Source organism: Poecilia reticulata, chromosome 5 (assembly GCF_904066995.2).
Source record: "Poecilia reticulata chromosome 5, P_reticulata-male-v2, whole genome shotgun sequence".
Lineage (NCBI taxonomy): Eukaryota > Metazoa > Chordata > Actinopteri > Cyprinodontiformes > Poeciliidae > Poecilia > Poecilia reticulata.
In genome coordinates this window covers 30,587,117-30,601,160 of record NC_088834.1, presented here as the reverse complement: position 1 = coordinate 30,601,160, position 14,044 = coordinate 30,587,117, and the positions used below count along the sequence as shown (strand labels likewise).

The following is a 14,044-nucleotide window of genomic DNA, read 5'->3' as shown; positions in this document are numbered from 1 at the left end:
TTCTCGCATTTTGTACAACCAAAGATGATAACACATTTTGCTAGACAATTAATTGTCCTAGAAATTATTGCTATAAACAATAATATTGTTGTTTTGAGACAAATTTCAAATAGAATATTCATTATGGCATAATAATGCAAGTTTGCCCTCTCAAAGAACAATAAACATTAATTTCACACAGAAAAGTGGCACTGGAAGATATTCTAAATATCCAAACTAAAACACAATGATAAAAAACAATTAACAAAACAAAAACATAAAACCAACACAAAACAGGAGCCATAAATAAAATGGACTCTGTAAACAAAATTGCCCTTCAAAACATACGAATCGTGAGAATGCGCTTATTTTAATCCATCAAATGCAATTAATTCATTAATTCGATTTCGATGGGCTTAAGTACAGTCACAAGCTTCATTGTAATTTATTATAATTTTATGTGACAGACCAACTTCTATTATATTTTCCTTTTACTTTACTGCACCACATGCTAAAACATTATTATTAGGAATTTATTAGGACAATTGAAACACTGAAAAGTTTATACTTAGCCTCATTCACTCCAGCACCCTTAATGTGTTGGTTTATTAAATAATATTGTGAAAAAATACAAAATGGTGGTTGACACAATCAGGAAATGTTCAAGATATACAAATACTTTTGAGAGGTGATGCATTTAACCCACCCTGCTGGGTCATTTTTAATCCAACGGATATTTTTCCTACTCTGGCTTCATCTGGAGAAGGTAATGGTCAAAGTGTTCTGGCAATAACACGACCAATGGGCCACGTGGGACTAGCTAGCTAGCACTAGCAGCTCTTTGCTGACCTGGTATCTTGGGAATGGTGATTTGCTTGCTGCTGCTGCCGTCCCCTCCCTCTCCAAATGGCTTTATCTGGATGATATAGTCCTCGTCGGTAGGAAGAGCGAGCTCCACCGAGGTGGTGTTGGTTTCCATGACGCTGGGCCGGCTGTGTCGATTCTTCTTATAGAGCACCTGCCGATGAGATTAAGTGGAGAGTTGGGCACGCCATGGCAACAGGCAGAACTTTCTGATGGAGTGAAAGAGTGACGTGCTCACTTTGTAACCGGTCACTTCGGACTCGTTCTCCAGGGCTTTGACGTGCTCCCAGTTCAGGATGATCTTGGAGTTTGATGTGTTCCACATGACTTTAATCGGGGGCTGGCTGGGAGCTACCAGGAAAGAGGCCACATTATTCTCCTCAAACAAAGGCTTGACATTTAAACTGCGCATGGTGAGTGTAAATGATCCATGATCATTTTGGGCTTTTTAAGGAAAATTATAAGTGAAGAACTGGGTTGACATAATTAAATTTGCGAATTTAGATTCCACATTTAGCACACCTAGCTTCCCTGAAACTTATTTTTCTGGAAAAATTCTAAAGAGCTAATTTACTTTTGTAAACATTGAGTTGAATAAAGTTTCTATGAGTTGACGCCTTGGCTAGGAATTCTGAAAGACATTTTTGTACTTGTAGAGACAAGTTCCTGGAGCAGTTCCATTTTCCTCCCCTCGTATTCTTTTTTTCCCCAACTTTATTGAGCAAACCACAAACAAATGGTTTGTTTGTGGGGGGGTTTTCCAAAGAAAAAAATTACAGGGGTAATAAACAAATAGGTGCAAAAATTCAACTTCTTCTAAATACCGTGTTGGTGTTAGCACTTTAGTGTTAGTGCTTTAGCTATGCCAACAGCTAGCTAAAATGTTTAGGAACAACAGAAGCTTGAGTAAATTAACTGTATAATGAAGGTACAACTTGCTAAGGAATCATTATCACCAAATACTATAGAAGAATAGATTCATGGACTTTTTCCAGACATTTTAGAGAATGCAGAGCTCAGACTAAGTGTGGTACTTGCGTGGTTTTTTGGTGGACACGTTGACGGTGGTGCTGGGAGGGCCCGTTCCGGCCGTGTTGTAGGCCCTCACTGAGATGTGATACGCCGTGCTGCCTCTCAAGCCGCTGATGACGGTGGACGTCTGATTCCCAGAGGTCCTCTGCACGCTGGCCGTCTCCTCCCGTTCGCTTCTACTCCAATACCTGAGCTGAAAGGCAAACAGGGCAGAGCGGGGGGCAGACGGTGAGCGCACCCTAAAAGCTTTCTGCTGCCACAGCGGAGAGCCAACTGAAAACAGGGACATGTGAACTCGACCGCATGGAAGATGTGAACCGGTCTGAAAACAGCAGCATGTCACAGCACGGGATGTGGTTTGAATGATTTCTTTGTTTCGAATAAAAAAATAATTATAAAAAAAAAAAAAACACATACATACAGGTCCTTCTCAAAAAATTAGCATATTGTGATAAAGTTCATTATTTTTCATAATGTAATGATACAAATTTAACTGTCACATATTTTAGATTCATTGAAGGTTGACTTTTTTGGTATTAAAAAACACATATCATTTATTGGTCGGATGAAATATGCTAATTTTTTGAGACAGGGATTTTGGGTTTTCCTGAGCTGTATGCTGAAATCATCAGTATTAAAAACAATAAAAGACCTGAAACATTTCAGTTGGTGTGCAATGAATCTAAAATATGTGACAGTTTAATTTTTATCATTACATTATGGAAAATTAACTTTATCACAATATGCTAATTTTTTGAGAAGGACCTGTACATACATAAACATATGCACAAAAAAAGCAATGTTTTGAAATGCAAGACTCATTTTGATGACAAGTTTACACTTTTTAAAATTCCCACCACTTTATGTTATTCTTCCATATTCCCTTTTATCAAAACATGTGCTTACATATTATATAAATTTTATTAACATCATATCTCATTTACAAAACATTATTTTAAACTATAAAAGAGTGTAACAAAGGAAAACAATTAAAGGGCGACCAAAGGATTCCTGGTCAAGCCTAAAAATGCTACAAATACAAACTGTTTGTTTCTCAAGAACATTTTTTTAAATTGTTTTTTTAATTCATGCCAATGAAAGAATGTTTTTTTCAGATCCTTGAGAAAAAGTAAAAGATATGAACAAAGTGAGCCTGAAGCTGCTGTCTAAAACTGCTTTGTTGTGTGGATTAGAAGCTAAACGCTGTGTCCCTCCGAGTGTTGCATCACTACTCTAATCAGGCCTTGTTGCACTACTTAGGTAAGCAACAAGAGAAACACATTTAAACCCACAGGCTGGGGACCGGGCTCCACCATTATGCATGCAGCAAGCTATTATCTCACATGCCCAAGGTGCAGGAGCCTGAAACACTCATCAATAATAGAGGAGAACAAGATTCAGCAGTGCTGGCCACTCACACACGCGCACACACACACACACACGTCCAACAGGCCAGGCCTCACCTCATAGCCCAGCACTCGCCGCTTGCTGGCATTCCAGGGCAGAGCCTTCCACGACACTTCCATCTCAGACGCAGAGAGGCTGTTGGCACGGATCCTGGTGGGAGCTCGGCCAGGCTCTGGAGTTATCATATAAACATAAATATAAATATAAATATAAATAAATAAATAAATAAAGATTTCCAGGAGTGACGGTTAGCTTTGAAGAGGGAACATCCAAAGACTTTCAAAGCTGCTTCCTCTATTGCAGGGGTGTCAAACTCCAGTCCTGAAGGGCCGCTGTCCTGCAGTTTTTAGATGTGCCACAGGTACAAAACACCTGAATCAAATGGCTTAATTACCTCCTCAGTTCTCCAGAGCCTTGCTAATGACCTAATTATTCTATTCAGGTGTGGTGCAGCAGAGGCACTTCTAAAAGTTGCAGGACACCGGCCCTCGAGGACTGGAGTTTGACACCCCTGCTCTATTGGTAACATTAAAACAAGATGGAAGCGAGGTCAAGTAGTCAACCTGCTGGAGGAGAAAGAGCTGTAGTGTGTGTGTAGTGCGTATAGTGTGTGTAGTGTTAGTTTGTATTCAGCTTCCTTGAGTCACTAAAAAGCCACATTTGGCTCCAACTACAATTGGTGCACAATCAGGGTTACACCCTCCACCTGCTTTGAGCATCTAGAAACTAAAATCTTTACAATGTAGCTTGTGGTCAGCAGGATTTTGTTGTGACTTATTTACCTAATTCAGTTATCTTTAATTAGTTGTTTGATAGAATTTATTAGTTAAATACTGTTTAGTTTTAATTGAGTTTTTATTAGTTATAGTAGTAGCTTAAGTTTTTTAAAAATATAATTTGGTTAATTTTTAGGGGCAGAATTCAAATTTGTTGAAGTATTGAACAGCTGGATTCACACTGAGTATTAGTTAAAAATAAATAAATAATAATAATAATAATAATAATAATAATAATAATAATAATAATAATAATAATAATATTTATCAGATGTTTTATTATTTTCCTTATCAGAGAACACACTTTTCTTTATGCAAAAATGACTCTGCCTCACTGTTCATTCAAAGTCTATTGTCTTTGAACAATGAACCTACACCATGTTTTAATGCTCAACTCATTATGGATCAGTAGGTCAAAATACTAACAGTATGTCATTAAAGGACCCTTTTTATCTTTCCTCTGATGATGTTTACTTTGTTAATTCATGTCACTGTGAGATCACTGAAAAAAAGAGAAAAATCTGTAATGAAATATTGTGTTTTTTATGTAAGAGTGAATGAGCATTTATGAGTGATGATGTGTTGAACGTGAAGCAATCACAGGTTCACAGTGAGCATCAGGAATAAAAAAGAACAAAAACAAACAAATCCCATTTATTCATTATACATGTTCCAAATCACCATGAGCCATGAATTAAACAGGGATTAATTCAGTAAATGATTTAATTAGCCATATTTTTGAGGTGTTAAACATTTTGAAGCTCACTGGCCCACAGCTCGGCATCCGCTTGGATTATTAAGCCGAGAGAATCTAAGTGTGTATGGAAAGCAGTTAAAAGTGTTTTTGCTGTTCATTTAATAGAACAGTATTAAACCTAATGTGGGGATTAATAACATCACACATCTATCTTTGAACTTGTGTTAGTCAGGGTTCTTGCAGGTTTCAGTAAGTTTTAAGACCTTTTCAAAGACTTTTTGAGACCTTTATGAATAAAATTTAAGACCAACACAAAGCATTCACATTAACATTTTAACAAATAAACCTTATTATTGTTATCAATTCAGTTATGAAAAAAGATCCAAGTTTATTAAATAAAAGAGATTAAATGATCTCTGTGCTAAAACAACCAACAGTTTTGCAGGCCTACATACAAACTCATCCTACATATGTTTGAGCTAATCCCATTTAGCACCAATCAGCTTCAAGAGTACCAGTTATAGGACAGGAGCTTCTCCGGAATGATCAAAAATAAAATTTTAAGACTCGACAAAATGAAATTTAGGACCTTGGATGAAAATCTGGATGTTCGTAAGACTATTTAAAGTCCTATATTATGTTTTTTTTTCTTTCTTTCAAATTGAGCCTTTTTGAGAAAACCCTGATTAGTGTCTGTTCCATTTGGCCTGAGGTAAAGTAGTGTACACACCTTCCTCAGCAGAGTAGATGGTGGTAACCGGTCCAAATGGACCCTCCCCCTCGTTGTTGTAAACGCCAACCTTTACATGGAAAGGCGAGAAAGGCTGGATGCTCTCATTTTTAAAGACATATCGGGATGCCTCTGGGGACGGCACGGCGGCCTGCATCCAGCCCGTGGCCCCGTGAGGTCGGAACGCCACCACGTAGCCGAACCCCGGCCCATTCTGCAACTCCTCTGGAACAGGCTGTAAGCAAACACACAACAACCCATCTGAACATCCGCTCTAAGCACTGCTAATAAGCTTTCACTTTGTTTACTCTGCATGATTTGGAAATAAATACAGGTTGAGAGTAGAGGGGGTCATGTAAAGGCAGCGCCTGGCTTCAGATGTAACCTGCTGAACATGCCTGAGCTTTTACTGCACAGTGCTCTGTGCTGTGTTGCCATTACACAGCACAGAGCACTCAGCGTCATAACGTAAACTCAGACCCACTCTGGACATTCAGAGCTGCAGACTTTGTTCTGCAGAGTGCAGACTCTAAACCCTGCTAAAGGGTACAGACTTTTAAAAAATGTGATTTTTGGAAAAATCAAGTTTCTCAAAAAGAGCTGTGGGCTCTTTATGATGTGTAAGTTCATGCTCTAAAGGTATTTTAGAACCTTTGGACATATTTTTATCTTTTAGTACAATTTTGTGTATTAATTTAATTTAATTTAGATATTTTATCTTTGCACTACCCAGAATTTACAAAGCATATACGATTTGTAAATAAAGTGACTTTCAATGTGAGATGATAAACACGAGGTGTCCCACAGGGCTCTGTGTTAGGACTCTTTACGTTTAGCTATGATGACCTGGAAGCTTGTTTTCAGCTTCCAGAGTTTGACAGGTACAAAATATTTTTAAAACTTCAATAAGTGAGTCAAATATAGATTTATTTGCTGTAAGATATACATAAGACCAAAAGGCTTCTTAGATGATTTAAGTTCGTTAATGGTTAAGTTGTGTATGACTGTCTTGTTATTCTTATCTTTTTATGTATTGCAGATTTATAGTTTGACTAATGTTTCTTTCATTTGCAGTATTCAAACAAGGATATATAAATTAAGCAAGACGATTTTAGATTTAATTTTATACTGTAAACTGTATGTCTTAAGATCCTTTACTTTGATTTCCTTGGTTTATACCTAAATAAAATTAAAAGTTTTACACACTTGATCCAAAATGTGTTAATCAGTTCTCTTAACGTGTTAATAAGTCTTTTCCTTGATTATGATGAGTTTTTATAGTTTTGTAACAGTTCATTAGTTTCGTTGGCTTTCAGTGGCACATACATATAATTTCATAAGTTCCTTTTTATTGTTGTGACCTCTTGCTTGAATACAACATCTTAATGTTTTGAACTCTATTGCCTTTTACTGTCACAGATAATGACAAAACTGCTTCAATTGTTGAAAATAAAACTAGAAATGGGTGAGTTACTGTTGTTGCCAGTGTAACAACAATAATTTTGTTATAATACAAAAATTATTCTAACTGTTGAATGTTTAGTTAAGAAGAAATTTCATACCTGAACTTAATGCACATGTGTCATCATATCATGATACCACAATGGAATCTTCCCAGTTTCTGTCAGTGACTCATTCTTTCAGACATGTTTGGAGAATCAGTGCGTGACTCTGCACTGGATTGAAATTTAAGGAATCTGATGGGTGACCCAATACCTTGAGCTATATATTCTGCTTAGATTAAGTTAAATGTAGGCAGGTCACTTAGTTTCATAATACAGATGGTTGGCAATTCAAAACTTAAATTAGAGAAATTTTCTCAATTGAAAAAAAGAGCAATATTGCATTTTGCTGCTATGTGGGGAAAAAAATCAAACAACAGGAAGACCAAAACACAAACAGTGAATTAAATGACCTTTTAGAGGAGTTCTGGTAAAACATTATAAAAGAAGATGTCAGACCCTCCTGGCCAACCAGTTAAAGTAATAAAAGCAAAAATGATATTTTTGGTCCTGTTTTCTTTTTCTAATAACTAAACTGCAAAGAGATTTGTAAATCAAAATGTTGTCATTTGTAAAACACTGTTAATCTGGAGGTTAATTCCACTAGATTAGAGTTAATTAAGTGATGCTTTTAATCTTTCTGTTTGATTAATGTGCTGCTGCCTCATTTTTCAAGTCTGAGACTATTTTGTTACAAACTCACATTTACACAATGTAATTCACATTACATTATACATATTGTAGTTTACAAAGAGGACCTCCAGAGTTTTTGAATAGGTACAAAGAAACATATATAAGAAAAAAAAACTAACTCCTGATTTATAAATAATGCAGAGGTAGAAATGAAATAATGTTGTCCAAAATTATACTAGTTATTCATGTAGACACAAATTGTAAGAAATCTATAGATAATTCCATTCATTTTAGTATCATTTATTTTAGTATCATTTATGCCTATCCATACATGTTAGCATTACCCAACCATAGCCTGAACTTAATTCACACCAAACCTCTAACTCTAACCTAAAAATTGGGGTGTGACGTATTGCAACTTGGCTTTGGTCCCCATAAGGCACTGGTCCCCAAACTACAGCCGCGGGCCGGATCCGGCCCGCCCCCACATTTTGTCCGGCCTCCTGAACAATACCATAGAGCATTTAGATTTTTTTTCATATACCGTATTTTCTGGACTGCAAGCCGTGGATGTGGATATGTGGATTTTTCTTTAACCACCAGGGGGCTCTTTAGCAGAAAGTGAATCATTGGAAGTCTGTTTACTTGTGCCAACATCGAGCCCATAAGCAGCAAAATGAGTAGGAAACAGATCAGATGTCTTTGGAAAGTTTCTTTGCAAAGGGGAAAAGGCCCAGAGAAGAGACAGCAGAATGGATTTATCCCGGACCGGTAGGTGAGTCCCACATTACAAGCCCGCTCTGCGTAACATGCGGCGACCGGCTGCTAATGAGGCAATGAAGCTTCAAACTGCTTTGCCACGTAGAGACCAACAGGCTGTGGATATAAGCAACACTTCGGGTGTTATTGTCTCTCATCACTCCCAGATGGAACCGTCTCGTTGCAGAGAAACAAGCTCAGGGCTCCCGTTAGTTATTATCGTGAGTTAAAATTTTCACAAAAGTAAAATGTTCATTTTTGTGGCGCATCTGTACCTTATCTTATTTTGAAGGGATATATAAACGTTAACATAGCGACCAGAGTCAGAGCGTTTGGGCAGTGGTCAAGAGGAGACGAGTAGAGCTTTTGAGTCTTAAGTCTGGTTTAGACGGCAAGATTTAAGAATTGTCGGCCGATTCTCCAAACCTCCGTGATCACAGAGCTGATAAAAGTACAACAGGTTTGATCGGTTCGTGTTCAGCCACACGGCAGGAACCGATTCCAGTCACGAACATCCCGATTCCAGAGGATAATCCAGTAAAACCCCCAACATAGCGGGAATTTAGAATAACCAAACACGGATGATGATGTAGAAGCAATAGTGATAGTTTGTGGAGTCGTTTTAAGAGATAAAAGATGTAATAAAAAGAAAAGGCGGTGGATGAAAGACGACGGGAGCAGCCGCTCTATCTGCTGCACTATGATTTGGAGGTGAATATGTTTTCATAGTTAACATTTTTAACTGAATAAACATAATAATGACCTTTAGATTTAATAATAAACATTTCCACATGTCATCTCCGATATCCACCAGACTCTCAGTTGCTCATATATCAGCTGTTTGGGATTCCCCTCTGTTCTTACGTCACTGCGATTTTTGATTGGCTACCTGTCACATTCCACAGGTTGTATTCTCGTTCCCAGTCAGGGAAAACCCCACAGGTTGCGATAAAAGGGCCAAGACAACCCAATAGGGCATTTTATTCAGTATTTAGTGGGAACACCAACATGTAGAAGCCTTATCTGACTGTTCATTCCCCCATCCCGCTCCCCCTCTCCCGGGCCGCAACAAAATGAGCGGTCTTGACGGTCCGCAGTAATAAACAGGTTGGGGACCACTGGATTTAGCATGTGCTAGTAACAGACACGAAGGATCAGCACTTTTACTGTTACCGGAAACTACCGTAATCAGTTCTGTTAAATCTTGGCAACTTTTTCTTTTTCAACCATAACAAATGTGATATTCAATTGAACTGTTATGACTCAAATTTTGGGTGTCCGCCCCCCTCTGCTGCTGCATTGTTGAGGAAAACCTGGAGCGGCAGAGATATCTGAGGCTTAGATGTATGGAAGTCCATTTCTGTCACTCTGTTAAAAAAATAAAATAAATTATCTCAAAATAATGAGATAATTATTATGTATTTTTTTAACAGAGTGGCGGAAATGGGCTTCCATATAGACGTGTATGTCTACTGGTTTAAAAAAAAACAAACTTTGGGGTTGTGGCTTATAATCCAGTGCGGCTCATAGTTCGGAAAATACGGACTACAATCCTTCCTGGATTTTTTCTGCGAAGAACCCAGAGAGGGTTGTTTGGTTATTATTTATTTCATTAATAGTGTTATTATTTATTTCCTGACTTGTTCTGTGAAGAACCCAGAGAGAGTTATTTGATTGCACTTTCTGGAAAACAAAATATTTTTACATTTAGGCACTCCTGCAATCGTCACACTTTTTCTGTTACAAACTGACTCCCACCAGAGAAGGAAAAAGTTATGTGGCCCTTACAGGAAAAAGTTTGGGGACCACTGCCATAAGGCCTACTGTCCTTCAGAAGGATAGTAGATGTACAACAAAGGTCCAAGTAGATAACATAAACAGGTATACACACACGCATTTGTATTTCTACCCATATTAAGATTTTGTACTCCATTCACTTTAGTAACTGCATTTATGCCTAACTCAGACATTGTCCCTCACCCTAACCATTACTATTATGTTCCTAACCTTAACCTTAGCCAAAACCTAATTCACATCATACCTCTAAACATGAATCTTAAACCTAATCAAGGCAGTCCACTGTATTAGGACAGGAATTTGGTCCACCAAAGGCCCATTGGTATTCAGAGGGTTAGAAAATATGCTCAAAATGGTCCTAATTAGGATAACTAAGAAAGTATAAATGTACCCACAAGCTTGTATTTATGATCACACTGTATTTACTTCCATTCATTTTAGACAACAAAATTTAAGTCTAACCACTTTTCATCCCTTCTTCTGGGTCAAAAGGAAAAACACCCAAAGAATTTCCTTGGTTGATGAAGGGCAGCTTTGTTAAGTAGATGTTTTACTATAATGGAGCTTTTGTGTTCGGAAACATCAGCACTGATTCATTGTGCTGAATAAACAGCAATTTGAATGCCAGCTGATAAAACACAAAGGCAAGACGCAAAAGGAAAATTATCTAGAAACAAAAAGTTGTGACTTTGAACAAACTATGACTTTAATTATCTCATTGAAACCTCAAAAGCATTTTTCTCTCCCCCTCGGGGGTGACAGCTGCAGTTATTGCCTCTGTGTTCTTAAAAATGAAACGCCATACATTAGGCCGTTCACTGGTTATTAATGAAATGGGGGCCCACACCCAAAGAGAGTAATGGCGTCTGGCGGCCTCCTCCATGGGTGAGAGGGTTCCTGAGAGAGCTTGCTTACCTCCCATGTGATGACTAATTCGGAGCGACTGCCTCCTCCTCCGCTCATATTAGCCGGTGTGACCTTCGGAGCTGTGGGGGGAAAACATATCGGCTCAGTCACCTTGGAACTCTGAAAGAAAACTTCAACATTTTCTGTTTTTATTTTTTATACAGTAAAAAAAAAAGGCAACTTCCTGCACCTGAGGAGTCCAGCAACAATAAAAGATGTAAGAAAAGTAGCAAAACATTGGAAGTCGCTTTTAAAGTTGGGTTAAGTCCTGCATGCATCAACAGTTTCATCTATGATTAGGACTTTTAAAATAGATTATATTCTATTTTAAAAGAATATGAACTGAACTTTATAGAAGTTCAGTTCTGAAAACGCAACATTCCCACTTGTATTTATGGTTTTATTTCAATGTCAGTCTACATATAGATTTTCAACTATCTTCGAATGTTTGCATTTAAAATGTATCACTTTTTTTTTTTAAATCTAAGAAAATATGGAATTATGAAAGTCATTTGCTTGCTTCAAAGCTTTCTGCCATCTGTTTTTTGCGACTGTTTTTGATCATTTCTCAAACCTATGAATAACTTTTAGTCCAATTTATCCAACCACATGTTCTCATGTTTTACCAGACCTACACCGAAATAGACTTTTCATACTTGTGCTCTTCGTCCTCGCTTGTTTTGAGGGCTTGCTGGGTTCACCGGTCCCGACTCTGTTGCTTGCCAGAACTCGGAACTCGTACTCCACCCAAGGGCTCAGCTCTGTTACAGCAGCGGTCAGCTGGTGGCCACCAACCACGTCAGGAACTGGCAGAAAACACAGAGCGTCTCCAGTTAAAACGAGCTAAAAGAAAATTGGCATATTCTGAAGATTTTTTATTTAAACATTTAAATCTTTTTTATGCTATACTGAAAATGCATAGAAGTATGTAAACAATCAAATAATTCAATTTCTTTTTAAATTAAAAGCCTAAATGCAGCAATTCTTTATGCTTGTTAATTTATACCAAAGGATGCATCTGCAGCTAACAACATGTGCAAAGATCAACCCTTTCTGCTTCACTTAACATCAATACGACATGGGGCTGATCTGCTGGTTAATTTTTGGATTAACTGATTAATAATTGGACAGCAAAAGATGATTAATTGGAGATTTTCTTGTACAGAATTTGACTGAGGTGAAGCTAAGACTTTGCTACTTGAGTAGTTTTGGGCAGAACAGATTTACAGACTAAGGGTTTTTTAATCTTAAATGCAAAATGTATCTACTTTCTGCACAGTTTTTGGCTTAATTACTGCTTTGAGTATGTTGTTATTTCAGTAAATGGCCTGTTTTATTTTAAATTAGTTGACTATTATTTCAATAATTAATTAATCACAATTAATCCGATTAATCGTTTCAGCCCTATATGCCTTTGTGTGCAGCTATGTGTATGTTAAGATTTGCAAAGTATCAACACCACTTGAACATTTCAGCCATAAACTTAGATGCTTTTTTGGGGGGTTTTATGGAATCGACCACCAGGTAGTAACGCACAACTGGGAAGTGGAAGGAACAAATAAATCCTGCAGATACATGAAAAATTATACAGAAATCTAATCCCGAAATCTAGCTTGATTTCGTAAACTCTGTGTGAAATGTGTGTAATTACCACAAGACACAGAATATTTTGTGCAAATGGAGATGAGTGCATTAAAGGTAACAATATCTTTCTCCACCTACAGTGTTCAATGTGTTCTTTAATATATGAATGAAGAACTGCAGATCCAAGAGTGCAGGAAGAGTATATCAGATACTCAGAGAGTCCATCAGGTGCAAAAAAAAAAAAAAACTATCAGTAAAGGAGGGTATAAGGTGTAGGATAAAAGCACATTTTACCGATAATGCATGAATAGTAAGAGTCCCATTAAAAAAATGTGCTATGTAACTACACTATCATATTACAGCCTTGGCAACGTGCTTTTTCATCAGGAAGAGATCCATGTTTCAGGGCTCCCAGGAGTCCGATAATACAGCGGTCAATGATCCCGGCAACCATAGTGCGGCATTTGGTGCCGCAGCAGGAAATTACACTTCTAATATTTTCCCAGGGCTGAGTAGAAACCACGAGCGGAGTTCTCGTCCAGGTGGACTGGAAGAGGCCACGGCTGGTTGGAGAGAGCTTACCTGTGGTGACAGCCTGCCACCCCAGGGAGAACGGTGTCCTGGCCTGGATGGTGTATGCCGTAATTGGACTGTGATTATCGGGACCGGGTCTCCAGGACAGAGAGGCCGTGGTATCAGTGATTTCTTCTACTTGGATGCTGGTGGGGGGGTCTGGGGGACCTGATGGATGCCGTAGTCAGGCAGGGAGAAAACGATATATAGAGAGAGACAGAGAAGAGGGGAGATGTGGGGAAGGAAATGTAAATCGGGAGGAGTCAGAAAGATGGGAGGTTTTAGCACCGGCGGCAATGGCAGCAAAGTCAGTTCAGCGTGAACCCTTAGGGAGACATTCGCTCTAATTAGATTGTAAATTTTCTTTAAGTCTTGAACAGAGAACCTTTAACTTGCCAATACTTTACTTCTTTATTAGTGGATAAACCATGCATAATTAAACTATTTAACAAAGTCTGAATGTGGTTAAAAGGGCAGCAATATGTGCTGTATAAATGTTTTTGATGAAGGAAGAACATTGTAACATGATGTAAAATCAACAAAAGTTGATTTTACATAATACAATGAATTATATTATTATATCATTTATTGTGAATAATTTCTTATCATTAGTAGAGTTTTGAATAATCGTTGCCACAATGAATTGCAATTAATAGTGTCCTGCCCCCTTTCTCCACCTCCTCCCCGCTAAAAACTGTCCGTATTGTCAGGGTTGTTAGTTTTACCATTTTCTCCACTGTTTGTTCAACAAAAGCATCAATACATATCAATAAAATTGACCACTCAGTCTACCTGTAGAAATCAC

The 14,044-nt window shown here is 37.9% G+C and overlaps 1 protein-coding gene across 3 annotated transcripts in view; it reads right to left on the bottom strand.

Moving 5' to 3' along the window:
- cntn4 (contactin 4) overlaps positions 1-14,044 on the bottom strand; it is a 250,708-nt gene that overhangs the window by 5,087 nt on the left and 231,577 nt on the right. For all 3 annotated transcript variants that reach the window (XM_081607459.1, XM_081607460.1, XM_008410160.3), the window contains 8 exons: positions 13,249-13,407; positions 11,739-11,888; positions 11,092-11,162; positions 5,486-5,720; positions 3,339-3,454; positions 1,882-2,068; positions 1,082-1,194; positions 829-997 (listed from right to left, as the gene is read on the bottom strand). In XM_081607459.1, coding sequence (XP_081463585.1) covers positions 829-997; positions 1,082-1,194; positions 1,882-2,068; positions 3,339-3,454; positions 5,486-5,720; positions 11,092-11,162; positions 11,739-11,888; positions 13,249-13,407 — 1,200 coding nt within the window. The remainder of the gene's footprint in view (positions 1-828; positions 998-1,081; positions 1,195-1,881; positions 2,069-3,338; positions 3,455-5,485; positions 5,721-11,091; positions 11,163-11,738; positions 11,889-13,248; positions 13,408-14,044) is intronic.